This window comes from Pagrus major, chromosome 24 (assembly GCF_040436345.1).
Source record: "Pagrus major chromosome 24, Pma_NU_1.0".
NCBI lineage: Eukaryota > Metazoa > Chordata > Actinopteri > Spariformes > Sparidae > Pagrus > Pagrus major.
Genome location: NC_133238.1, coordinates 20,631,110 through 20,655,956, shown reverse-complemented (window position 1 = coordinate 20,655,956; position 24,847 = coordinate 20,631,110). Strand labels below are relative to the sequence as shown.

General features: G+C 42.0%; 2 protein-coding genes across 3 annotated transcripts; one reads left to right on the top strand and one right to left on the bottom strand.

Moving 5' to 3' along the window:
• Positions 1-56: 56 nt before the first annotated feature.
• filip1l (filamin A interacting protein 1-like) lies at positions 57-16,438 on the top strand. Of its 2 annotated transcripts, none has more exons than XM_073462173.1 (2): positions 57-160; positions 6,425-9,966. In XM_073462173.1, the coding sequence occupies exon 2, from the start codon at positions 6,540-6,542 to the stop codon at positions 9,279-9,281; it is 2,742 nt and encodes a 913-aa protein (XP_073318274.1). In that variant the 5' UTR covers positions 57-160; positions 6,425-6,539; the 3' UTR covers positions 9,282-9,966. The 2 variants fall into 2 exon arrangements, with proteins under 2 accessions (XP_073318274.1, XP_073318275.1); XM_073462174.1 differs by lacking the exon at positions 57-160 and adding an exon at positions 15,638-16,438 and having other exon boundaries at positions 6,427-9,260.
• ect2l (epithelial cell transforming 2 like) lies at positions 15,845-24,840 on the bottom strand. Its single transcript, XM_073462172.1, has 21 exons — positions 24,547-24,840; positions 23,384-23,496; positions 23,132-23,294; positions 22,808-23,054; positions 22,509-22,725; positions 21,754-21,889; positions 21,479-21,644; positions 20,993-21,121; positions 20,813-20,905; positions 19,865-20,071; positions 19,665-19,768; positions 19,437-19,580; positions 19,268-19,354; positions 18,415-18,524; positions 18,174-18,321; positions 17,986-18,059; positions 17,738-17,894; positions 17,579-17,644; positions 17,403-17,491; positions 17,011-17,183; positions 15,845-16,930 (listed from the first exon to the last, which is right to left on the bottom strand). The coding sequence occupies exons 1-21, from the start codon at positions 24,679-24,681 to the stop codon at positions 16,800-16,802; spliced, it is 2,889 nt and encodes a 962-aa protein (XP_073318273.1). The 5' UTR covers positions 24,682-24,840; the 3' UTR covers positions 15,845-16,799.
• Positions 24,841-24,847: the final 7 nt, after the last annotated feature.

Genomic DNA, 24,847 nt, shown 5'->3' with positions numbered 1-24,847 from the left:
GTCCATAGGCAGGGAGCACATCCCTTATTGTTTGGTCTGAGTGCAGGAATGCCCACATTACAGCGACTAAGAGAGTGAGACGCACGCACCGAGGAAGAGTTGTGTTGTACGGGAAGATAATGAGCTCATGGCAGTGAAGTTTGGAAAGCCTTTGGCACAGGTAGGCACACTGAACATGACTACACTCTGAATTTAGGGCGTAAAACTTTTTAAACAATTTTTAAAAACTTTTAATAGAGTTGTCGATCTCTTGATAGGCTTGTACAGATGTTCAGAGGAGCATCACTGCTTGTGTTCTTGTGTACTCTGCAATAGTAATTTTAATAGTATGTGTGTGTTCATGGTACTTTTTTAGGGGCTTTATGAGTCGTTGCTGTGAGTTATTCCTGAAACGTTTAAAACAGCTGGTCTAAGAAGTTAATAAAACTCCGCAAAAGTCAACATGTCAAGAGTACAGCAAGGTATTTAACTACATCTAAGGAAGTTTAAGTTTTCAGTTCTTTAAATAAAAATTAAACAGAAATTGTAGTTCACAAATGTCTTTGTTTGCATCATAGCAGTTTAATTTAACTTCATTATCCATTCATTCATTCATTCATTCATTTATATATATAACTTTTGTTTCGTGTGACTTTACAATCTTGTGTTGTATAATAGTGATCGAATTGAATCTTGAATGTCCATAAAGAAACGCTGAAAGCTGTTTTAATTCATTACTCAGAAAGAAAAGTGAAGGAGCGGCTCCTCTAACACTCTAAAGAGTCAGACTCAGTGGACTCCCATTGCAAACTGCACTTAAGATATCAAGTATTTGGACAGTAATGAGGCTCAGTCTTTGTCGGAAAGTCACATGTATGGCCCGGCAAATTTTACTGTGAGGGGATTTGTCAAGATAACAGAATGGTAGAGATGCATATCTTCATTTTTGTGCGCACAAGATATCAAAAATGAATAGTACAAGGATCCTGGGAGAGTAGAGAAAAAATCACAGTCAGAACCAAAGCGGTGTTTAGTATTTTAAGGCTGTTATTCTCAGACTTTTTACATGTCAAGGTCTCCTTAAATTACACAAATTATTGTCATTGTAAATGTATGAAACCAATTACCAAAATAGTCGTATATGCTGTAATTGTGTTACTTATGGATGGACTTATAGTGAAAATAAGTAATTCCCATTTTTGCTTGAGAGCCTCTTGAACTTCGTCGAGGTATCAAATACTTTTGATGGCGTGTAACTGTCAGATTACTTCATTTCTTGTCTTCTCTGATTGACTGTGGTTGTGGAAACGAGCTCTGATTACTGCTAACATGCAGCGTTGGGAGGGTTACTTAAAAAATTTACTCCGATACAGTTACTAATTACCTGTTAATCCAAGTATCACAGTATGGAAGTAATGTAACTTGATTATGTTCTGTTACTTTTTGGATAAGCTCAATTCCAAACATTTGCAAATAAAGACGAGAGAAAAGAAAAATCAATAAGATGATTTTTATCGTATCGTAACGAGTGTTGTGATGTTGTGTGAGACTCGTGAGTTGTTGCCATGTGTGCGAATGTTCATGGTTATAGACTAGTATATCATTTCTTCATTTTAAATCATAATCCTGCTAGTAATCCTCTTTATTTTTTACTGAGTGTATCTGTAATCTAATTACATCTTTTTTTTCTGTAACTTTACTGAAGTACAGTAAAAGGAAGACCTTTTTATGTATTCTGATTACATAATCCCATTACTTGTGTTCTGTTACTCCCAAAGCCTGCTCCTAACCAGTGTTGTAAAAAGTACCCAAAGTCATACTTGAGTAAAAGGAAATATATCTTAAAAATATTACTTTGGGGAAAGTACTTGAGTTAAAGTTTGAAAGTATCTGATACTAAATGTCCTTACTGTAAGTATCAAAAGTAATTTTCAGGCAATAAAAGTATGATATATGAAGTATAAAGTACCAGAAAAGGGAAATACTCAAATAAAAGTACCTTAAATTTGTACTTAAGTACTTAGTTACATCCCATCACTGTTAATGACATTGATATTAATAAAATTAGGAGTCATCTTTTAAACAGCAGCAACATTTACATAATGTATCTTCAGCATTACTAAATGACTCATCATCTAATTTATTCATACATTAAAAAAGAAAACGTCTCTTTTGGGATCACACAGCTCCATTAAGCATACTACCACCTCCTCCTCCTCCTCCTCCACCTCCTCCTCCTCCTCCTCCTCCTCCTCCTCCTCCTCCTCCAGGAAGTTAATAAATATCCGAGCTACATATTTTATACATGTTGATTGCACTCTGGGGGCAGATCACTTCGCCTGTGTGGACTTTAAATACGGTCCACGCACTGACATCAATCAGCGTCCTCCCTCCAAACTCTGTCCCACATCGGCACATCCACAAGTTAAAGCGGAGGTGGCTGAGTGTGTGTGTGTGTGTGTGTGCACAGGATATATCGGTCTGTACATGTGTGACCTAATCACTTGTGGTTAGGCAGAGCTGACATATGGAACGTGTAACACAGATTTCAAGCAGCGGGTGAGCCACAGTTTCCACGTAAAGAGAGGGAAGCCCTCTGCGAAGCCAACTGGATGCTTCCTTTTATTTTTTATTTAACGTTAGTGTTCTTGAATATACCTGCAACAAAGCCAGAAACAATCCTGTAAATCCAAGATATCCAAACGAATGACTCCCTGTTTTTCCGTGACACATTAACGACCTACATTACCGGTGGTGGTCATGCATCCTGGTGCCTGTTGCGAAGGTTGTTCAGGCTGCAGAGTGGGTGGTAAAGGTGTCTTGTAATGTTGATAGCCATGAAACTGTTATGTCACCGGCTTCATGTGCAGCACTTTACAATTATAATGTTCTTTCAAGCTGTGCGGATGTCTGCATAAAAGGGCTGCTCTCTAACGACGTCGAGATAAAACATGATGGCGATGGAAACGTGGACAAATGTTATGTAGATCAGTGATATTTATGTGCTCTGCTGCTTCTACTGACTTATATTAGATGCTGAAAGCTCGTCAGTTGAGCTACAACTACGTGTTTACGTGTGGTTTGTCTCCAGCATTAGCGAAGGTCACTCCGTCTATTGTCCCCTCCCGACTATAACATGCAAGTGTACACTAAATTATATCTAATGACAGGAATGGTCTCAGATGTGGCTCCCATCTGTGTGTGTGTCCTTGATGAGAAAAAGTTCAGGAACAACTGATCTGTATCACATTTCCTCATGTACCCCTATGTGTTCTGGGAATACAGTAATATAGTCCCATAAAGGGCTACAAGTGATTTCACTGGTGTGTATTTTGGGCAGTTTCCTCTCAAAGGATTTATTAGCGCAAAGTGCCCTTTGCATGCAGTGTACACGATTAATACCCAGTTGTATTTTAAAAGGGAGTGATAGGCAGAGTTTCCAGTCCTGCGAGGGGGAACAAAGTACATTTGTCTTTCTATTTTGGCCGATGACATCACTAGAAAAACAGCAGCGACTGAGATAAGAGATTGAATAAACAGCGATTACAGGCGACAGGGTGGTTTGTAACAGAGACGTCTGCTGCTTTCGCTCAGCACCTTAGTGTTTCTGCGCCACACGGCAATTTTTCAACACATGTATGTTTTTAGATAAGAAGGGCTTGCGCGGCAGTCTTATCCAGAGTCCTTCACGAAAAGAAAGATGATTAACATATTTTATCAACACTTCTACAAGGGCAAACTTTAAGTCAGCGTGCCAGACAGAACACCAATCTGAGCACCATGAATACTCACAGAACATAAAATAAGAAAGGGTCCACAATACAATAAGTACTTTTACTTTTGCGTTAAAGTTAGTTTTGCTGATAATACTTACTAACTTTTACTTGAGTAAAGTTTTGAATGCAGGACTTGTAGTGGAGTATTTTCACAGTGCAGGATTGATACTTTTACTAAAGTAAACAACTGAGTACTTCCTCCACCGCTGTCGGTTACAAGTAAAAGTCATGCATTCAAAATGTTACTTTTATTTTAAGTGAAAGTACCAAAGTTTAAGGATGAGACAACACCTAAATTACCAAAAATAATAAAAGTACGTTCAAACTTTTATTTCAAAATAATGCACATTATTGGATTGTAATTATTGGTACATTAATGTGTGTGCAGGACTTTAGTGTTGAAGCTGCTGATGGGACCAACTTTAACAACTTTATATGCTGCCGGGTAGCTGGATTTATAATAGTGCATCATCATTTATTGGTTGTATTTTGTCTGAAAGGGTAACTCCCTGTCACACTATACTTATACAGCACTACATTTTGAGACTGTAACAGATTTATATAATAGTTATAATGCAGATTCAGACTTTTAAAGGGTAACTCGACCAGTTTGACAGGTCCTGGGGAGTACTACTGCATATGTGAAAAAAGTAGCATCAAGTCTTTTGTGGCTCCAGAGGAAGCTGCATGTAATCTGGTAAATTGTCTCCAGTGATGTGGCTGAGATGCATGGTGGGTAATGTAGGCATTACGCAATGTGGACAGACACTGGAGGCAGTTTATCAGATTACATGCAGCTTCCTCTGGGGCCACAAAAGACTTTATACTACTTTTTTCAAATATGCAGCAGTACGCCCCAAGACCTGTGAACGCATTAATGTAAAAGATTGGTGGAGTTACCCTTTAAAAGCTGTTAAACTAGCTGTAAAAGCTCAAAATGTAGTGGAGTAGAAGTATAAAGTGACAAAAAATGGAATTAATCATGTGTAAGTTCTTCAAAATTGTACTTAGGTGTAGTTCTTGAGTAAACGTACGACATGTAAAACTAACAGAGGATGTGTTAGTTGTCATTATGTCCAAAATGTCCAAAGTTTCCATAAAAAGCATAATTCATAGTGAATAATAGTGTATTTGCTTTTTGAAACGTGGCCCTAAATCATATCCAAATCCCCCGAAAACCACACTAATAATGAATTCTGATGCATATCCTTGTGAGATTTTATTGAGTGTTGTTTGGTCTGGATCTAATTGCATCCACTCACATGTGTCCCGTTACTTATCCGCTCCCACCCTTCAGCAGCTACTGAAGAAAGAAATGACACACAGTCCGCTGCTGAGAAGCGCCCCGCCCTACCACACTTACATCATGGCCCACAACCCAAGTGTACATGTGGAATTAGTGATCCCGGAGAGTATGTGTTTGTGTGTGTGGGGGGATTTCTGTATAAACTCTGAGGGACTGTAATTGCCTTTGGAAGCAGGGGGAATTCCTTTAAATATATAAGAAAAAAATAAACGGGGAGGGTAGGTGGTGGTGGTGGTTTTGGGAAGGGGAGGAGGGTTGGTAGTAGAGGAACCCCTTAATTAAAGGATTGTTCCATGCCAGTGGGCCATCTGTGTGGAAATGCCTGGCAGCTGCGCACACAGAAGTCATAACATACCTTCCCCCGGGGATGTAGGCACTTTGGCCTGGTGATGTATGTATGTGCCAGACGAGCTGACCCCGACTACACACTGCAACTTGTACCTTGACATCATTTGAGTACTTTGTATCCCACCTGGGTTTAGTAGGAAGAAATATGAGCTAGATGTAGCTGTGGAAATATAAACATCACATATTCTATCCCATCTAATTGATTTTTTTACTGATTACTGTTGTCTTTCAAGGTAAATTTTAACAGTAATTCAATAAAGAATCTAAATTTAGCTTACATCCAGTCTGAAATCAATGCACATAACTTTTATTTGACTGATTTGTTTGTGTGTTTGCTTCCATGTGCAAAGATACAATCATCATCCTTTGATATTTAGTCAGCATCCATGAACGCTGATGGATATTATAAAGTGTTACTGAAACATTCTGATAACCTGCTCATCATATCTCATTAGATCATTTTCCAAGGTTGATATCAATATTTGGCTGTGTGTCAGTCTTTTCCCATTAATTCCCACAGGAATTAATAGGCCATATGGTACACCCTCAAATACTGCGGAAACTTTTTGAAATGCACCAATTGTTAAACTCAAGGCCCAGCTGTAACTCAGGTTTCCAAACCATAGGAGAATTAGTTGGCAACAAGGGAACCCCCCCAAAAAGTAACCACAGGTATTTCAGACTACAAACCCAAGAGAGTTAAAGTAATGCTTTTTATGATGTGTTAAATTTTCCATGACATTAAAACTTTTGTCCAGCTCAGAAATGCAGGGAAAATAACAGTGTTTATGATGTGTCAGTGCTTGGAGAAGTGGGTCCAATGGGTAATGACAGTGGGGGTGTAGAGTTTCCTTCGCACCTTTCTTATTGAACATTGACATTTTACTGACAATTTAGGTTAAAGTGTTGCTCCAAAATACACTTAAAAGTTAAGCAAAAGAAATAATGAAAAAAATTGCCTCTACTCTAATTGATTGCCTGAAGATCACGTTTGCTTTGTTTTTATGTTTTACAGGTTGAAGCTGTTAATTGATCAAGAAAAGGCCTACCAAGAAAGGAAGGAAGAAGAGAACAATAAAAAGGTCACAAGCCTGAAGGAGGAGCTGACAAAACTCAAGTCATTTGCGTTGATGGTTGTGGATGAACAGCAGCGTCTCACTGAGCAGCTGAAACAACAAACAGCCAAGGTCCAAGAACTGAGTGCCAGTGCTTCACAAGCCCAGGAGGAGCTGAGCTCAGCTAATGCTCGTCTGCAGGAAGAGGAGCAAAAGGTCTTTCGCTTGGAGGCTGAGCTGAGTGACCAAAGCGGTCGATATCATCAGGAACAAGAAGGCATGACGGCCAAACTGACCAGTGAGGATGCCCAAAACAGGCAGCTGCGCCAGAAACTATCAGCTCTCAGCAGGCAGCTTGATGAGCTGGAAGAGACCAACAAGACCCTGCGCAGAGCTGAAGAGGAACTGCAGGAGCTGAGGGACAAAATTAGCCGTGGCGAGTGTGGAAACTCTAGCCTCATGTCTGAGCTTGAAGAGTTACGGAAGAGGGTACTTGAAATGGAGGGAAAGGATGAGGAGTTGATCAGAATGGAGGACCACTGCAGGGACCTCAACAAGAAACTGGAGAAAGAGGCGCATCAGAGCCGGAGCCTGAAGGCCGAAGTTGATAAACTGAACCACAGAATTATGGACTTGGAGAAATTAGAGGATGCATTCAGCAAGAGCAAACAAGAATGCAATTCCCTCAAAAGTAACCTGGAGAAGGAGAGGACGGTGTCAAAGGTGCTCACCAATGAGCTGGAAGTCTTGAAAGCCAGGGTCAGAGAACTGGAGGCTGCTGAAAGCCAACTGGGAAAGACAGAGCTGACACTGAAGGAAGATCTAACCAAGTTAAAGACTCTCACAGTCATGCTGGTGGATGAGAGGAAGGCGATGGCGGAGAAGCTGAAGCAAATGGAGAATAAGGTCCAGAACAGCACTGGCAAACTTCAGGCAGAACAGGATAAAGTTACGTCAGTCACAGAGAAGCTGATTGAGGAGAGCAAGAAGGCACTGAGGTCGAAGGCTGAGCTGGAGGAGAAAATGTGCAGCGCTACAAAGGAGAGGGATGACCTGAAGGCCAAGTTGATAAATGAGGAAGAAAAGAGCAATGATTTGGAGTCGAAGATCAATATGATGAAGAAAAGGTTGCAGTCCCTAGAGAACATAGAAAGGGAACACCTGAGAAGCAAAGCTAAAGAGGAGCACATCAAGACACCCATTGCTAACCGCTTCCAACAAGAAGACAACAAAGTAAAGGACTTGACGCAGGAGGTTGAACGCCTCAGACGCAAGTTAAAGGACATGAAGGTGGTAGAGGGTGACCTCTTGAAGACAGAGGAGTTTGAATCACTGGAGAAAAGATTCACCAACGAACAAGAGAAAGCTAAAGTCTTGATGGAGGAGCTGGAAATATCCAGAAAAGAACTTTCCAAATACCAACTGGCTGAAAAGAAAGAGTGCAACCAAGAGCATGTCCTTTATAAACGCTTGAAGGACGAGGAGGCAAAGTCTAGTCACTTGACCAGAGAGGTAGCAGCTCTGAAAGAGAAGATCCATGAGTACATGGGAACTGAGGAGTCCATTTGTCGTATGAAGACCGACCACTCTACACTGCAGAGAAAACTGACCCAACAGGAAGTCAGGAACAAAGAACTGGCCAGAGAAATGGAGACACTCACAAGAGAGCTTGAGAGATACAGACGCTTTAGCAAAAGTCTTCGCCCAGGCATGAATGGAAGACGCTTTTCCGACCTTCATGTTGCCACCAAGGAAGTTCAGACAGAGTCTCTTGACCTCATGTCTCCCAACTGTAAGACAATGGCACCACTGGAACGTGCTGTCGTGAACGGGAAGCTGTATGACGAGAGCGAACCTGAGGATAACGCAAATTACAGCAACGAGCTCCAGCTCACCAAATGCAGCCCCTCGCTCATCAATAATGTCAACAATCTGAACAACAACATGAAAAGAGCGCGAGTCCCGTTCCTTAAGAACAAAGACAACACCCATCAGGTGAACGGGAAAGTGCAACCACGGCAGAACGGGAACCACGTTCAGCCTGGAGATGTTGTGTTGACCCACAGTCCTGGGCAGCCTCTGCACATTAAAGTGACTCCTGACCACGGACATAACACAGCAACGCTAGAGATCACCAGCCCGACCACAGAAAACACCCAGTCATTCACCAGCACTGCCGTCATACCCACAAGTGGAGGTCCACCCAAGCAGAGAATTACCATCATCCAGAATGCTTCCATATCCCCGACTGCAAAGTCCATTTCCCCAACGATGAAATCCAAAGGTTCTCCAATATCAGATGAACCTTGCTCACCAGATAGGGCCCTATCACCTTTCACTATGTCTACATACTCCAGAGCAATGACTCCAGACTCTTGTGGCTCCGTAACCCCAGACAGAGCCATGTCACCTATACAGATCGTGTCCGTCACAACAGGCACCCCTGACCGCTCCCTCTCCACGGAGCCAGTCGAGGTCGTCGGAGGGCACGCCGTCTTCCGAGTGACCCCGGAGAGGCAAACCAACTGGCAGGTCCAGAGGTCCAACAGCTCTGGGCCCAACGTCATCACCACAGAGGACAACAAAATCCACATCCACCTAGGGAGCCCCTTCATTCAGAGCATCAGCACTCCGACGCAAACGCTGAGTCCGTGCCACACGCCTGGACTCCAGGAGCAAAGGACTCAGGTGCTTGCAAATTGCAGTACTCCTACTATCAAGGGCAACAGCAAAATCACAAGTAGCATCATGATTAAGCCCACCTCCACCCCAATCCAAAGGCCATCACAAATTACAGTAAGTAATGCCTATGACTGACCTGATAACCGCCAAAACCCTCCATCCCATCCTGAATCCTGCCCATGAGATCCACCACAACCATAGACCCCTAGACCCCAAATCTATACCCTGATTCATTTACATGTGTTTTTACTTGATTTATGAGTTTAAACCAGGGTTTGAATGTTTTCGTTTTTGGTTTGCTTGGTTCTGTGTGAAACAATTGTTTGCCTGCATGAGAAAACAATACCATTTTGAAAGCACTAGATTTTGATTTCATTTGACATAACACCAGGTTTTAACTTATGTGCACTTACTGTATTGTACTCAGTGGCTAATTTGCCATGTAGTCAAGACTATTCACACTGATGTATCATGCCAGTTTTTATACTTCATATTACACATTACTGCATTATGATTAAGTTGTTTGGTTTTTCTGAGAATTAAAGTGTGCTAAAAGATGTGTTATGTTTTATAGTTTGTCATCCATGCTTGCCAATTTTCATTTATCCACTAAATCCAGCATGTTTTGAATCTGTAAAAAAATTAAAAATAATCTGAGGAAAATGCAATTAGGTTGAAATCACTTGTTTGATTTGATTTTTGGTGCATGCACAGTGACTGTTTAACACAGTGTGTATTCAAACGATCGTTATTCAATATCTCAGATTTGCAGCCTGTCAAGACTTGTGTCTTAGACCTAATTAAACAATACCGAAGTGGACGAGTTGTCTGAAAAACCTTTGTGCTCATACAGATCACAAGACAGAAAGAACCCTCTGGGATTCTCACATGTGTTTGCTTGCTCTAGTTTAAATCATAGGCTGATGTCATAGTTTCTCCTTACATCCAGAGCACAGCAGTGACTGAAAATGAAAACCAGCATGATGTGAACTCTCTTAAATGATGCAACGGAAACTCTGCTTGAAACCTCAGTGTGGTGTTTCATATTGCAAAGCTGCTGGAGGAGGTGAATCTATTTAAAAAAAAGTGCACGATGAAGAGTTAGAGTTTCTTGTCTCCAGTAGATAAAGACATTTAAAAACTTTTAAATATCTTATGGGTTGAATGCAATAGACAGTGTAAGGGGGTTTTCACTAGATTAGATCACAAGGATTCAAACTCAAATGTAGATTTCTTTGAAAAAGTTAATAAAAAAACAGAAAGTTAAAGATAAATTTGTGGTTTTCTGGTTTTCAATATCAAATTAAATTAGCACCAGATCCAGATAGTGGTTATATTAGGGCTTAACTTTAAGTTTATCTTGACTTGTTGAGTTGTTCTTGAGCAAGACACTGACATAGGGGGGTCAAATCTGCACAATTTGATTTGACTTATGATTTTCAGAAACAATTAAATACAATTTTTGATTTAAACTTTTTTCTCCAGCACTGACGTCGCCATTGTTAGACAATAACATTTGGACTTAATAATAAGAATAACAGATAATTGGTTTTATGCCTTGACAGCCTTCAAATACCACCCAGGACAGAACAATAAACAATAAAAGAGAGAAAATAAGTTTGTTAAAAAGTTTGTTTCTCAAGTCTGTGCTGAGTTAGTTCAGTGCTGGAAATCAAAACGAAAAACTAGCCTTTGTGGCCATTTTTGAGAGCACTGCCACCGAATATTGCACCCCAAGAAACTAATCAAAAAGGCCCCTTGGGAAACCTGATACACTGTCTGGATCTCAGAAACACAAATATATTTTTTGATAACATAAACTCAGTGGCCTTTTAGCAGAAAGTCTCAATTAAATTTATATTCATTGGGTAGTAACCCAAAACGTCTGTTTTATTTTTCTTTCTCCCACGAGATGAATCATCAGTGCAACTTACCAATGTTCCTCCCCATGTATATGCATTCCTCTACATGCGGTTTGACGTGCCCACAGTGGAAACATTACCACATACTGTACAATACGTCTGATTTGTTTAAATTAAATCAGCACTGAAGGTCAGAACGATGATGATGATGAGCAGATGGAGACTGAAAGACAGGAGTGGAGGAGGAAGAGAGAGGATACAGAGGGGAGGATGTGGGGTGATTTTATTTGGTGCGGTGCATTTAATTAATGTCATGTCAATACGAAGCTAATGTTAAAACAAAAGAGCAAAATTGAGGAGCAGCTGACTTTTTCTTGCAGTAGTTTTTGGTTTATCCGAATCAAATCAAAGATGTAATAAGCCCACTGCGAGGTCCAAAGATTTACTGCATATACATGAAAGATACACAAGCAACCATACATTTCAAACAACACTTCATTATGCTTTATCTTCATATTTCAGATAGATGAGCTGTTTTTTTTTTAAAATATGGCTGCAGTGCACAGATATGCACTGTGTATATGTGAGGATTATGTGTGTTTGTTTACAGACGCTGGCAGGTTTAAGTCTTGTTGGTGCAGTTTATCAACAAAAGCTGGTGTTCTTTGCTTCATACTCGTCCAGAACGCTCATTTAGCTCAACATCAAGCCAACACAGCAAATAAGCAAACAATGCCGGATCTAAACTTGTCACAAATTATCATACTTGAGGAAAACTTTCACAGCAGTCCAGGTTAAAAAATACAAACCTGAGATGCTTCCCAGTGACCACCAATTGTCTAAGATGTCTTTTCGCCCTCTTTTCTTCCAGCTAAATGTGAAGTCATATTGCACTGGTAGGCAAAATATGGTCTACATGAAGACCTAATTTCAACGCATTTAATGTTTAATATAAAATGTCATAAAGATGTGCACCTGGTGAGCAAAGTTCACAAGAAATAAGTGACACAATATGAAGTATATGTAGTCATTTTCCCTCAAAAGATAGAGCCGCTGTCCAATAATCAAGTGGTACGTGGTTTGATCTAGAGCCCGACTGATATATCAGTTGGCTGATATTAACAACGAATATTGGCCTACACAGATATATGTGCATTGGCCTATGTTTTTTCATTTTTTAGTGATTATAATGCAGAAAAAGCTTTGGGTCATTTATAATTATCCAATTCCCAGTAAAGTTAATTATTTCAGGGCACTGATGTCATTAAGGACAATGAAGTTCATTGTTAAACTGTAAAATATCAGGGTTTGATTCCAATCTGTGGCCCTCTGTGGACGTCTTCCCCATTTCCTGTCAAACTCTTAAACTGTCCTATATCGATATCAGAAATGTTTACTCCCTGAGATCGGTGAAGGCCCCAAAATTGAGCATCAGTCGGGCTCTAGTTTGATCCCTGGCCCCTGCAGTGAGTTTGGTTATGGTTGGATTTGCTATAGAGGCATTTTTAAATAATATCCTATCATCATCTTGGAGCCTGACGAAGAAACCACATCCCAAGTTCTCAGTTGAGAGCCAGAATTGCAAATTCTGGTGAAATATGGTCTAAATGTGAATCTTTAATCAAATTCTTCAAATGGTCGGCAAGAAAACTTTCCTAAACTCTTACGTGTCCAAAATGTACAAACAAAAAATATCAGAGGAGCTTGAATTAGATGCAGCAACAGTCTTAAAGACGTGAATTTGTGAGGGAGTTGATCAATTTCTTCGCAAAACTAAACGTGCACAAAGTCCTCAGTCTTACTTAGATGGAGCAAGACAACTGTTGCAGAAAAGTGGCAAAACCCAACCCAAACACACACACAAACACACACACCAGAGTGACAGCGAGGAGATGATTAAATCGAGCATTAAATTGAATGAGTGTGAAGGAGCGCAGCTGGGGGAACCGGATCCAAAGCAGTCTGGGCGCGATGAAATGATGCAGCGGCTGAACAAGATGCTATTCATTAGACGACTACTTGAGAAAGCATCCAGCAGCTGCCATCGCTGTCTGCGACCTCAATTACCCCCTGACTCACATTAGACTTAGTTGATTCATAAAGAGGTTCAGCCGAGGAAGACGGATCTGCGAGCGGTATCCCTGCCAGACTGATAAAAACGACTATCAAGTGACACGCTGGGAGACGAGGGCGTTTCATTGACAAGGCTCAGAACGAGGCTGTAATCACTCTCAACCCAGATTGATGCTCCTGATTAACAGCAGCATTTAACAAGACATCAACACCAAACAGTGTGATGCAATTCAAACAATCGGCTGCCAGAACGACAAGCCGTGCATCAATGTGCAGGCGAGAGAGCGGATTTCCTCGCTGTACTGATAATGATCGCCGAGGAATTCGCTCACCTTGACCTCCAGGCTCAATAAAACCGGGGCAGGACAATAAAGAGTGGTCTCTAAACAAAAGGCTGCGAGCGTAGACGCTGTGAAAGTCGCCTCACTCACACACCAAAACAAACCTCGTGTTTGGTTGCCGTGGAGACAGCCGGTATTGCGGGAGCGCCTGGGCAGAGGAAGTACTTAGCTGAACTCCTGCTGCACCGCTGATATACGAGAGAACAAAGCCGCACATTAAGGCCTCTTTTCCATGTAAAATCAACAAGCGCTCCCATGACGTGGAGCCCGTACAGATTTTCTGGCCCATTACCTCCGTCGAGGCTCTACTTATTCTGAAACTCATACCCCCCGATGAATATGTAGGGATGTAGTTCAGTGCAGATTTTTGTTAATTCTCAAAACCTCAAGCCACACATGAGCATATCCAAGAGCTTCTCTTAAGTCGTTCAGTGTGTTGCTCGGGAATACAGTGAGTGGGAGTGATGAAACTCATGGAAATACTGGAAAGTTTCGGCTTCACTCAGCTGCTGACACATTTTGTCAGAGAGGCAGCTTCAGTTTATGACTCTTATTAACCCAAAATTTGACAGAAGTACCCGTCGCTAATTGCTTTTTTGTTTTAAACAGGCTTTTAAATGGGGGTGAGGCACATTTTGCCAAATGCAAATTACCTTTTGCAAATGCAGGTGCTGATAAAAAGGGACGATATGATTGAAAATGAATCCTCTGTGCCAATTACATTCTTGGATAACTTTGAAGATAATAATTACTGTCTGACTATTGCCACAGAGTAATTTCTGTCTCTGGAGGAGACAAGCTTTGAGCTAGAAAAGGAGGAGAGAGACTCAGACATCTGACTGTTCATATGTCTGGAGATCCTTATGATTCTTAAATGAATAATTCATAGAGCTGATTTAAAAATGCAGACACAAATACAGCTGAAAAATAACAAATATGAAAGAAAATCTTCTAAAGAGACTGTTGCTAGGTTGTCCGTAGTTGTGTAAAGATCTTATCAGATACTGTTTCTACTGCACCCAAAGTGATGCACCTCAGTCTGCTGGCACGTCGCAGCACATGTAAACACACTGATTGAAAAGTGATTGCACAGTAAGCGGAGCAGTGAGTCGTTTAAGATTCGGAGAAATGGGCTGATTCCCATGAAACTTCCCCTTTTCTTTTCTTTTTTTTTGTTGTTTGCAGACTGTGCTGCGAAAGCAAAAACACTGGTTTCTAAGCAACAAACTCACACTGTTATTAATAATGGGATAAACTGGGACATCATCAGGGGCAACAATAGAGAAAAGTTTTTCCACTTCTAAGACTGCAATTACTGATATTTAAATAAGAACATTTTAAGGGCTGTGACCAATTTCTCAATTAATTGAAGGCTCAGTTTGTCAAGAAGACAGCTGACTGGACTCACTGACTTGATTAATGGACTAATTGTTGCAACTTAACCTTAATATAAATTTGAGCTTAAGCAGAATAATGTACAAAAGACAGACAAGATTGTAGCTGGAAGATAATATAATAGAGTAAATATAATTAAATGAAAGAACTGTATGACTATATTGTATTTCGTTATTGAGTTACTGTGACTGACAATCATTTTATTTATTGATCTTCAGACCATTTTCTTAATGAATTCATGGCTCACTCACTTGATTAATTGACTTATTGTTGCTACTTGAAGTTTGAAGAATGCAACCACTAATATTTCAAATAAAAACACCTCCAGGGCTGCGACCCATTATCATTTTATCTATCGATCTACAGACCATTTTCAGTGAACATGTAAGAACATCCAACATGGTTGAAAGGATGTAATGTATTTCCATAGTGGTCCAAATGCAGGAACATAACAGATGAGAATACAACGGAGTGAAACTAAATTAAATGAAAGTACTGTTTCCTTAAAAAATGAGTTCTGTTTTTTATCTAAAAGAGGTCTTTTAGGGACAAAGTGCAACAGCTGTGCAGTTAAAGTTTGGTACTGTGTTCATTTGCTGTTCATAAAACATGATTTGATATCATCTAGTGGTCGTTGTCAGTACTGCATCCAAACTTCACAGCTACTGGAAACAATTCAGTCAAAATCATCCTCTGATCCTGAACCTCACTCTTGTGATTATGACCCTACTCCCATATATATACAGTATCTCCAATTTTCTTTAAACCTCCAGTATTGCCACTCTCTGTCAGACTTCATTGTTTATCTCTTTTTCCTCAGATACCTCTCGAAGGTTTCCGACGACCGGGACCGACCAGAATCCCCAAACCGAAGGGCTTCTGCTCCCAGAAGGGGACGAACGGCACAGCGGCGAACGTGGGGCTGCAGAGCAAGACGCCTGGGAAAGATCAGGCCGCGCACACGGCTGCAGCGCACAACAACAACAACAACCCACATCTGATGAACCGCAGACTGTGACATCACTGATACTTGTTATGTTTTTAATCGTTTGGAGGAGACGATCAGCTTACAGTAAAAACATCCTTTAGATATTAAAACAGAAGGTCTAAAATCATCCGTAAGAGAAAAACAACAGTAAAATTCATACTGTCAGTAATCTTTTTTAATATTTTAAGAAAATAACTGTACCTCTGTTACCTAACTCTCGTCTGTGGTGCTCTAAAAGACAAAATGCAACAGATGTGTGTGTGTCGATATCATGTTTAATGTGTCAACACTGTATTAGGTGTAAAACATATTTTAGAAACTAGTTCCATTTCATATTTTCTGTCACAGAGTTGTGTGAAGATGTCACGGTGATAATAACGAATTAATCTGAAGAGTAACATTAGAACATTAAGTATGTTATTTGGAAAAAAAGAATATTTATTTGTATTGATGAATCGTGAATGACTTCATTTCTAGGGATGGGACAGCTGGATATTTTTTAAATTAAGTGGCAATAATGTACATAAGTGTATAAGTGATGTGTTGTAATGCAGCTCCTTGATAGTGATAATCTTTAAAATGTGACATTTGTGTTATTTTTGGTTATCAATAAAGACTTTTTTATACCTGGAACAAGAGAAATGTCTCGGATCTGATTATACTCCACAGTGACACCTTGATTCTGTATATACTGATTACAATAAACACCTTAATACAATTTGTGAATCAACGATTCACAACGAATCAACCTTAAAATATTAAGTTGAAAATTATACGTATGTAAATAACTGGCAAATACAAGTGGTGCACTGATAAACACAAACAAAATATCCAAGAACATGATATGACTTTTGTAAGGTAACGCTATGATGATGCTACTCTTGATGCTACTCTTGATGCTACGATCGTCTAGCTACTGGTTCCAGGTCTAAATGATGCATTCATGGCCAACAGCTGTGTCCAAACCTCTTCTTGTCTTGCTGGTGTGGCATCACTAATGTTCTGTCAGAGCAGAGTCAATGGCTGAACGCAGCACATACAGGAAGTGCTCCCTCTCCTCGCCTCTCTCTGTGGCACAAACCCAGGACCGACAGGGACCCTCAAGGACGAAGGCGTGACTCACATCTACAGAGAGAAAAATTACTATCAACATTCCTGTAAGACTTTATTGATCGTACGCTGAAGATTACTGGCGATAAACTCACAGCGTGTGTGTGTGATCTCTCTGACAGCCAGGCTGGAGAGAGCCACGGAGGCCAGGAAAGTGTGTGTGCTCCGGTGAGCCAGCGTGAAAGGCGTGTGGTGCACATTACGCCTCGTCAACACCAAAGCGTCGTTGAACAGGAACAGGCCCACATCAGACACCTGCTCATAGGTCCTGATGAAGCAAATGAATTACTCGATTAGAAACAGAAGCATACATTAAATACATTTGTAAAGTATCTGCAGATTTCTGACTAAATTATTTCTAAGAAAATTTCAAAAACTCATCGCTTCAGCACGTATCTTGGTAAATATTCAAAAACAAAATACATCTACTAAGTGGATGAACATTTCTGGATATTTTTACATCAACAGGAATAATTCGTGTTGTCACCTGAGCGAGTCTGGAATCTGTTCATCGGGGCTCCTGAGCAAAGCGGCATTCTGAGTTATGATCAGCTGCCTGTTTCCTTCACTGAGGTTCTACAGACACACACACCGTAATCACATTAAAATACTTTCACAGAGTGTGAGAAAGAAACTACAGAAAGAGGGGAGGTGTGTTTTTACCGGGCAGCCTTGGATCATCCTCTGCGTCTCCTCCATCTGTCTGTCTCTCTCTGAGTTTCCCTTTGACTGAAAGAGAAGAAAAACATCTGTGTGTTCGCTGCACTAAACACAAAAACGCGACAGATGAAACGCAAGGTGCTGTCTCAATGCTCTGTGCACCTTCTGTATGAACTCTCTGAATCGTAGCAGGGTGCTGAGGGCGGAGGAGAGGTGTGTGTGGTCAGGGTGACCGTGGTGTGTGTGCACAGACAGAGCCTGAAGCAGAGTCACGTACTCCTGTATCCTCCACACCGGACACAGCAGCAGCTCCTGCAGGCTTCACAAACACACGCATGAAAACATGTTTGCAAAGACTACAGTCTGATTAATTAAAGATTAAAGATCCAAGTGTGTGTGTGTGCTATTACCTCAGCATGTGTGTTGCTATAGTTCTGTCTGATCTCTTCAGGAAAGCCCAAAATCGAGGTTTTGTCTCTCTGCACTGACACACACACACACAACATCATCTGATTACATATCGCACGCCCAAGAGGTTTATTTTTGTTTTGGATCATTGAGATCGTCACCCCCTAACAAACACACTGTTTGAGTTTACCTTGTCGATGGTGCGGATGGCGGTGGCGTAGTTGTTGAGGTAGTTGGTGTAGACTCTGAGTTTGGAGCACAGTTTCACAAACACATCTCCAACACACTGCTCTGCTCCCCACTGCTGCAGTCTGGCTTGTAAATCAGCCTGAAACACCCTGCAACAAACACACACACAGATCTAACATGCCATGTCCACAAAGTACGCAAAAAAGACATTATCATCTAATTTTGCATGTGTGTGTGTGTACCTGTTGAGCTCCAGTATCTGTGTGACTGGGCTGAGGACAATGTGGATGTCAGCAAAGCTCAGGATGGCTCTGTTGGAGTTCAGGGCCGCTGTGAGAGGCTCCTGGTACACCTTCAGGACAAAAGGTAGGACAGGTATAGATTAAAGGTCCTGTATTATTCTGGGTGTCTGATAGAAAATGAAAAGGCCCAGTCTGCTCTGACGGGTCAGTGCTCACAGGCCTCAGCAGGCACCATTCACTGTTTCCAAAACAGCTCAGCTGGCATTGTTGCAACCACGGCCTTGCTGGTCACATTACTGAGGGCGTTGACTGTATCATTGTGACATCACAACGTTACATAAGTCCTGACGGCTCATTTATAGGCACAGTTTCTAAATATGGGCTGTGTGCGTATTTCTGTGGATTGAGCGTTTTGATACTTTAATGGTGTTTACATAGCACCTAAATGTGCTTATAATCAAAAATCACACTTTCTAAATATGGGCCCTTTAAATACTTTGGTTTCAGATATCAACACGGACCGTTTCTGCACACAAATGTACAAAACCAACACTTGTGGTGTTTTTGGAAGCTCAGAAAACAAAGAAATGATCCTTCCCTAATCATATTCCAATTAAAAAAGACCAGGAATGAAAGAAATAGGCCGTGCAGCTGGAGTACCACGATTCATTTAAAACTGAAAACACCAAGATTACAAAAGTCTGATTAGAGTGGGACTGCACCTGAAACAATAGCCTCTAAGGCTCGCTAAATGTGTAAAAGTGTCCCTAAATTTCCAGAATGGAAGACAGTTTAATTATCCTTTTGTGCTGAATGTTATTTTCTACTAATTATTCAAAAATGGAAGCCGTACTTTCATCACAGCGCCCAGTCTGCCCAGATAAACACACTCGCTGTGGTGCAGCTCTCTGGCAGCAGCACCTCTCCAATCTAACACCGTCTAAAAACAGAAAGACAGACATGAGTTTTACAGATGAAGTGTGCTCCTTCAACCGTCGCTGAAATGGACAAAGCACACACACCTGTGGCAGCTCAGGTATCCGGCTCCGGCTGAGGCCTTTCTCTGATTTATGTGGTGATAAAGAGAAATCATCACTACTCTCTTCTCTCTCCTTCTGCTCACGCCATCTTGTCAGGAAGACGGCAAGAAACTCCAGAGGTCTGGTCTGAAGATGAAAGAGAACATCATTAAGTTCGGATCATCTCAGTTTTCTGATGTGCTTGTGTTTTATTTTTACAGTAAATCCCACCTCCTCCTGTCTGTTGAGAGCTGTGAGTCCCTCCGTCAGAGCCTCATTCAGATCTTTGGACACGCAAAGCTCCTCGAGGCAGATTTCCTCCCACAGTAAATGGCCTATAAATGCATGAACAGATTCCTCTCAAAGTTTATAGTACACAAAGTATGCAGGTTTTTGTTTAAACCTGCTGTTGGTGAAGCTGCGTCACCCACCCAGAGCTCGGCCCCTGGCCTGGAGGCTGACCCGCTGTAGCTGTGGCCCCAGGCAGCTCCTCAGCTCCTCCAGAGCCTCCTCCATCCACTGGGCCTGTGTGCACCAGCCCTGCAGGAGGCTCTCGCACACATACTGCAGCGCCGGGGATGTTGGCTGCTGGTCCGAGAGTCCGGTGCCCACGCTGCTGTCAGACCACTCACTCAGGACTCAGGAAGAGACAAAGACATATTTATTGTGGCTCTAACATAATACATTTACACTTAGGCTAGTGATTAACATGAAGCTAAAAATTTAAGAAAGATTTCAGTTTATCTGGGGACACCAGTGGTTACCCCAGTAACAAAATACTCCTTGAGCAGCTGCTTTTTCCAGAATATTCAGAAAAGAAGAAGAAGAAGAAGAAGAAGAAGATTTTTTCATGGCCAGTGCTTCCTACAGTGACAAACAAGTTTCGTCACAATAAAAGCCATCCCCTGTTTTGTGACTTAAAGGTGAAGCAGCAGCAGAAAGATGTTCCAGTTGCATTAACAATAACTTAATTGCGATCTTAAAGATTGCAAAGCAAGTAAAGTGTAAAGAGTAAGCAGTCCGGATGATACTAATGAGTATAATGTATTTTTTTCGTCAAAAACCAAATATATTCAGTTAACTATTCACATTGAAGAAGCTGAAATAGGAGAATTGTACTTTTTTTCATTAACAAAATATTTAACGATGAATTTAACAGTTGATGACTAACAGATTAATTGTTGCAAGTCAAGATAACTTAAAGTATTTCAAGAAAGCCAAGAATCACACCAGGCGCCTGCTGGCGTCTATATTTTTTGGAGGTGTTAGTGGTATTAGTGGTGTGGCGTCAGGTCTCAAAGAGCATGATATTTCTCAGCTGGAAAACATTTTTAGTTGAAATTTCTCAGCTGAGTCAGTCTTGCGCACAGCTGACTCACTGTTCTGGAAACTTCCGGTGGCAAGACCCGTTGGCGCCCGAACCTCCAGACCAGTCAGAGTAGAGAGGGTCTGGATGAGAGCCACTCCAGACGCTGAGAACGAGAGAGACGGGATGAGAAACAGTGACAGGAATACAGATACCGGTATTTTTGTGTGTCCTAACATCTGTGTCTACTGACCAGATGCAGCCAGCGGGGAGAAGATGTCGATCCCTCCTCCCTCCTCGGTCGGTGCGACCCAGCCACACAGGTTTTCCCAGAAGTCTCTACAGTCGGGGGTCAGTAGAGTCTTTTCTGACAAGCTACTGCCTGTGAAAGGTAAAACAAAGTGGGTTTGTATGCTGATTCAATCCATCATATGTCAACTTTGAAAACTAATTAAAAGCCTGACTCTCTGATCTGGAGTGTGCCGAGTCCTTCATAATGTAAAATTAATGTATGATTTATGATAGTAAGCCTTGGACCGACTCTTAGCTAAGGGACGAGGATAGCCGTGGACTCAAGAAAAGGTGCTATCATAATACAAAAGCTGTGAAATGGTTCGAGCAGATGTGCTTCAGAGTATCCTGAGAGATAAAACTTGTAGCACCAGAGGCTCCACTTGGACCGGAGCTGGCGCTGGCAGTGTTTGCACACGTTAAAACACACAGGATTATTAATCCTCACTGTGAAGCAGATGGATTTCCTCCGTTCCTCCCGGAGCTAGCAGGCCCAGCCTCTGAGCTGTCTGCCCAGAAACGGCCCTCTCCGCCTGGGCTAACAGAGCCGAGAGAGTCCCTCTGTGGTCGTACAGAACCACAATCACTCCAGCCTTCACACCACTCAGCAGCAGCTACGTGGAGCGTGAGGAAAAGAGCAGACAGGGAGAAATATTAGACGCTCGTGTTCCCAATGTGCCTTTTCTTTTACACTCACTGATAGACTCTTTATTTTTCCTTTACCTCATAGGCAGGGATCCTGTTGGAGATCAGCAGTAAGAGGGTAGGAGAGGACAGATGGATGTGAGGGGGTGAATGTGGCGGTGCAGGTCTGTAGGTGAAGGAGGACAGAGCTCCACTGGCTTTGTTCGGTCTTTCACTGAAAGAGAGGATGGAGGTCCGGTTCACATCACAGCTTTAATACATAAAAAAAAAGGATTGTTAACAGGAATTTTGGGCAATGAACTCATTTGCTTTCTTGTAGAGAGCTTGAATTAGCTGTCTTTAAAGTGTGAAGCAAGAGCCAGGACAGGAGGAGAGCTCAGAGATTACTTTTTAACATCTGGGATTAAAAAGTTGATTTATCTTCACTCCTGTTTATCAACCTGACTGCAGCAGCGATCTGCGGAGGTGACCTTCATTGTTGGGTGTTTATGTTCTGTAATGTTGACCGGAGCTGGAGGGGAAATGGATTTTACCTAATGAACGTAATGTTAGCGAGAGGAGAGAGAGAACCAGAGTCTCTGGTGAGTGCTGAGTTAAGTGAGAAGTCAACCTAAACACACATACACCATCTTTGCATCCCATTGTTTGCTAGCTTACATCTAATGTACAGTAAAGAAATCTGGCTGTTTGAAGTTCAACACTCAACTACAGGATTTGAATTAGCACAAAAAACAAATATTATAAAGAGTATTATGAAGTTTTATATTTCAAATTGATTCCTAAAACACAGGCAACTGATATTAGTGAGGGTAAGTGAATATATAGACAATGACCTGCTAGTGTAGGTCTGGACTCTCTCCAGGCTTGGAGCAGCAGTCATGGGCTGTCCTCTGTCTAGGCTGAGACAGAGGCTGGGAGACCCAGCAGTCCTAGGAGGCCACGAGAGAGAAGGCCACGACCTGAATGTTAGTCCAGAGCTGGGCCTCCCACCTCTGTCTCCTCCTGGCTTTGTGTAGCTGCCCCAGGCTCTCCTGGTTCTCATCGACAGTCCTGCAGACATCACAGATACAGTATAAGCACTGAGAGCTGTTGCTACTTGTCGTTTCCTTTCATCTCTCTCTTTTCCACTCACTCTTCTCCTCCTGCAGTTTGTCTCTGATCATCTGCCTGATCATCCTCTCCTTCCTCCTCTCTTCCTCCTCCTCTGTGCTTGGTTGGTTGAGGGTCCCGTACTGCTCGGCTGCCTCCCGCGGGGTGAGCCAGTCCAGCGTGGAGAAGCAGGAGACGTAGTGGTTCTTCCACGCTCCAAATTCTTTCTCTCCTGGAGCATAGGGAAGGAACCAGCCTCTTCTGATGCAGCGGCCGGCCCAGAGACAGTCCTGAGCAGAAAGAGAGGGGACAAGTTGACGAATGGCCCACGAGTAAAACTGAGATTCCTCTCTGTTGGGCCTCTCACCTGTTCAGCTAGGACCCTCCAGTGCCAGCTGACTTGGCCGGCAGAGCAGAGGTCGCGAGGGGTCAGAAATGACATCACATACAGGGACAGGAAGCGCGGCAGCACCGCCGTGAAGTCCACTCGAGTCACAGGAACCGTCTCGATCAGCAAATCCCTGCAGTGCCTGCTCAGATCGTCAGGGTTTTTTTTTTATTCCTAAACACTTGATCATTACGACATCATTAGACTAAAAAGGGGTATTAAAGATCTTACTTGAGCTGAGAGCGCGTGCAGCGTGTGAGCAGAGAGTGCAGCAGGTGTTTCCTCTGTCTGTCAGTCCACAGGTCAAACCAGTGCAGCACCAGGTTCATCCTCTCCTCATATAACTGCAGCAAACTTCAAACACTCAGTGGAGGACGTAGGGAAGGTGACACGCATTGCATACAAGCCACAAAACAAACTCTTCTTCAACACACTGATGAAGACCGCTGGAAGAGGGAACGTTTCTGTTCCTAAAGGCCGGGACATTTTTTGCAGAATATTATGATGTGAGGTTAACCTTTAACCTTTTGGATATAAAATGTCAAGACATAACATATTATCCTATTAGACATTGTTAAGTAATGGCCAAAAGTGTGTTTTGAGACATCACAGTGACCTTGGACCTTTGACCACCAGAATCTAATCAGATCATCTTCGAGTCCAAGTGGACATTTGTGCCAAATTCATTAAAGATATCCTCTTTACAAGAATGGGACAGACGGACAACCTGAAAAGATAATAATCCCTCAGGCGTATTTATGTGGCTGTGAGTACAATTTAATGTGGATCCTAATTAAAAAATCTGGATTTAGGGGATTTAAATAGCCTTTGTTTTCATAGAGAGTCTTTAACCTCTATTGAGGTGGATTTCGAGTAACTATTGGGCTTGAAAACATCAAACCAACCTGGCAACACTGTGCAGGAGGGGGAAATCAACTGTTATGATGATATATTAATGATTATGGGATCAAATCCCTTAGTTTTAAGCAATAACTTGTGTGTAAAACAACAGAAAAGCCCTCACTGGGTATGAAACTTATTAAACATGGCTGCCCAACCTCACCTTCTCTTGACGCATGCGCAGTGGACCCGAAACATACAGAGGCGACTTGTTATCACACCTGTCCCAAATTAGCTTAATTGGCCAGTTAGCTAAGTGTTGTGTCATGCTAGCTTCAGAGAATATGTGTTGTTTTAAAGCTTATACGTGCACTAAAATAAATAAAGCTTTAAAAGAAGTATTAAATAAACATGTTTTATAATATAAATCTGAAAGTCTCATCTGTGACGCATTAATAATTTGGTCTTTCCCGCCATCTGGTGGCTGCTAGCAAACACAGACACGAACCTTAATGTCACAGAAAAGTTTGATTCATTAAATGTCGGGTTCTGACCTGCAGGTTCCCGGGCTTGTGGTTCAGGGGGGTCCAGGTGCTGAAGAGGGTCTGGGACCGCTGCGGGTCGTAGTCCGTCCCGCCGAGCTGCCACCGCTTCACCGAGTGCGGGGCTGATCTCAGGCTCGGCTCCATGTCGGAAAGCCAGAATTAAAATCTAAAAACAGTGATTAAATCAAATGTGTGTGCTGCCCATCTCTGCCAGGCACAACACCAGGCGGCCATTGCTCCTGTCCCCGCTGCAGTAACCTTAGAGACGCGTCAACACATTCCTTCACAGCGGCAGCGCATCAATAAGTGA

Coding starts and splice junctions, on each gene's coding strand:
- filip1l (XM_073462174.1), top strand. CDS start 6,540: ATGGTTGTGGATGAACAGCAGCGTCTCACTGAGCAGCTGAAACAACAA. Junction 9,261..15,637: donor AAAGGCCATCACAAATTACA/GTAAGTAATGCC, acceptor CTTTTTCCTCAG/ATACCTCTCGAAGGTTTCCG.
- ect2l (XM_073462172.1), bottom strand. CDS start 24,681: ATGGAGCCGAGCCTGAGATCAGCCCCGCACTCGGTGAAGCGGTGGCAG. Junction 23,055..23,131: donor GGAGGGTCCTAGCTGAACAG/GTGAGAGGCCCA, acceptor CTTTCTGCTCAG/GACTGTCTCTGGGCCGGCCG. Junction 17,895..17,985: donor ATAGCAACACACATGCTGAG/GTAATAGCACAC, acceptor GTGTTTGTGAAG/CCTGCAGGAGCTGCTGCTGT.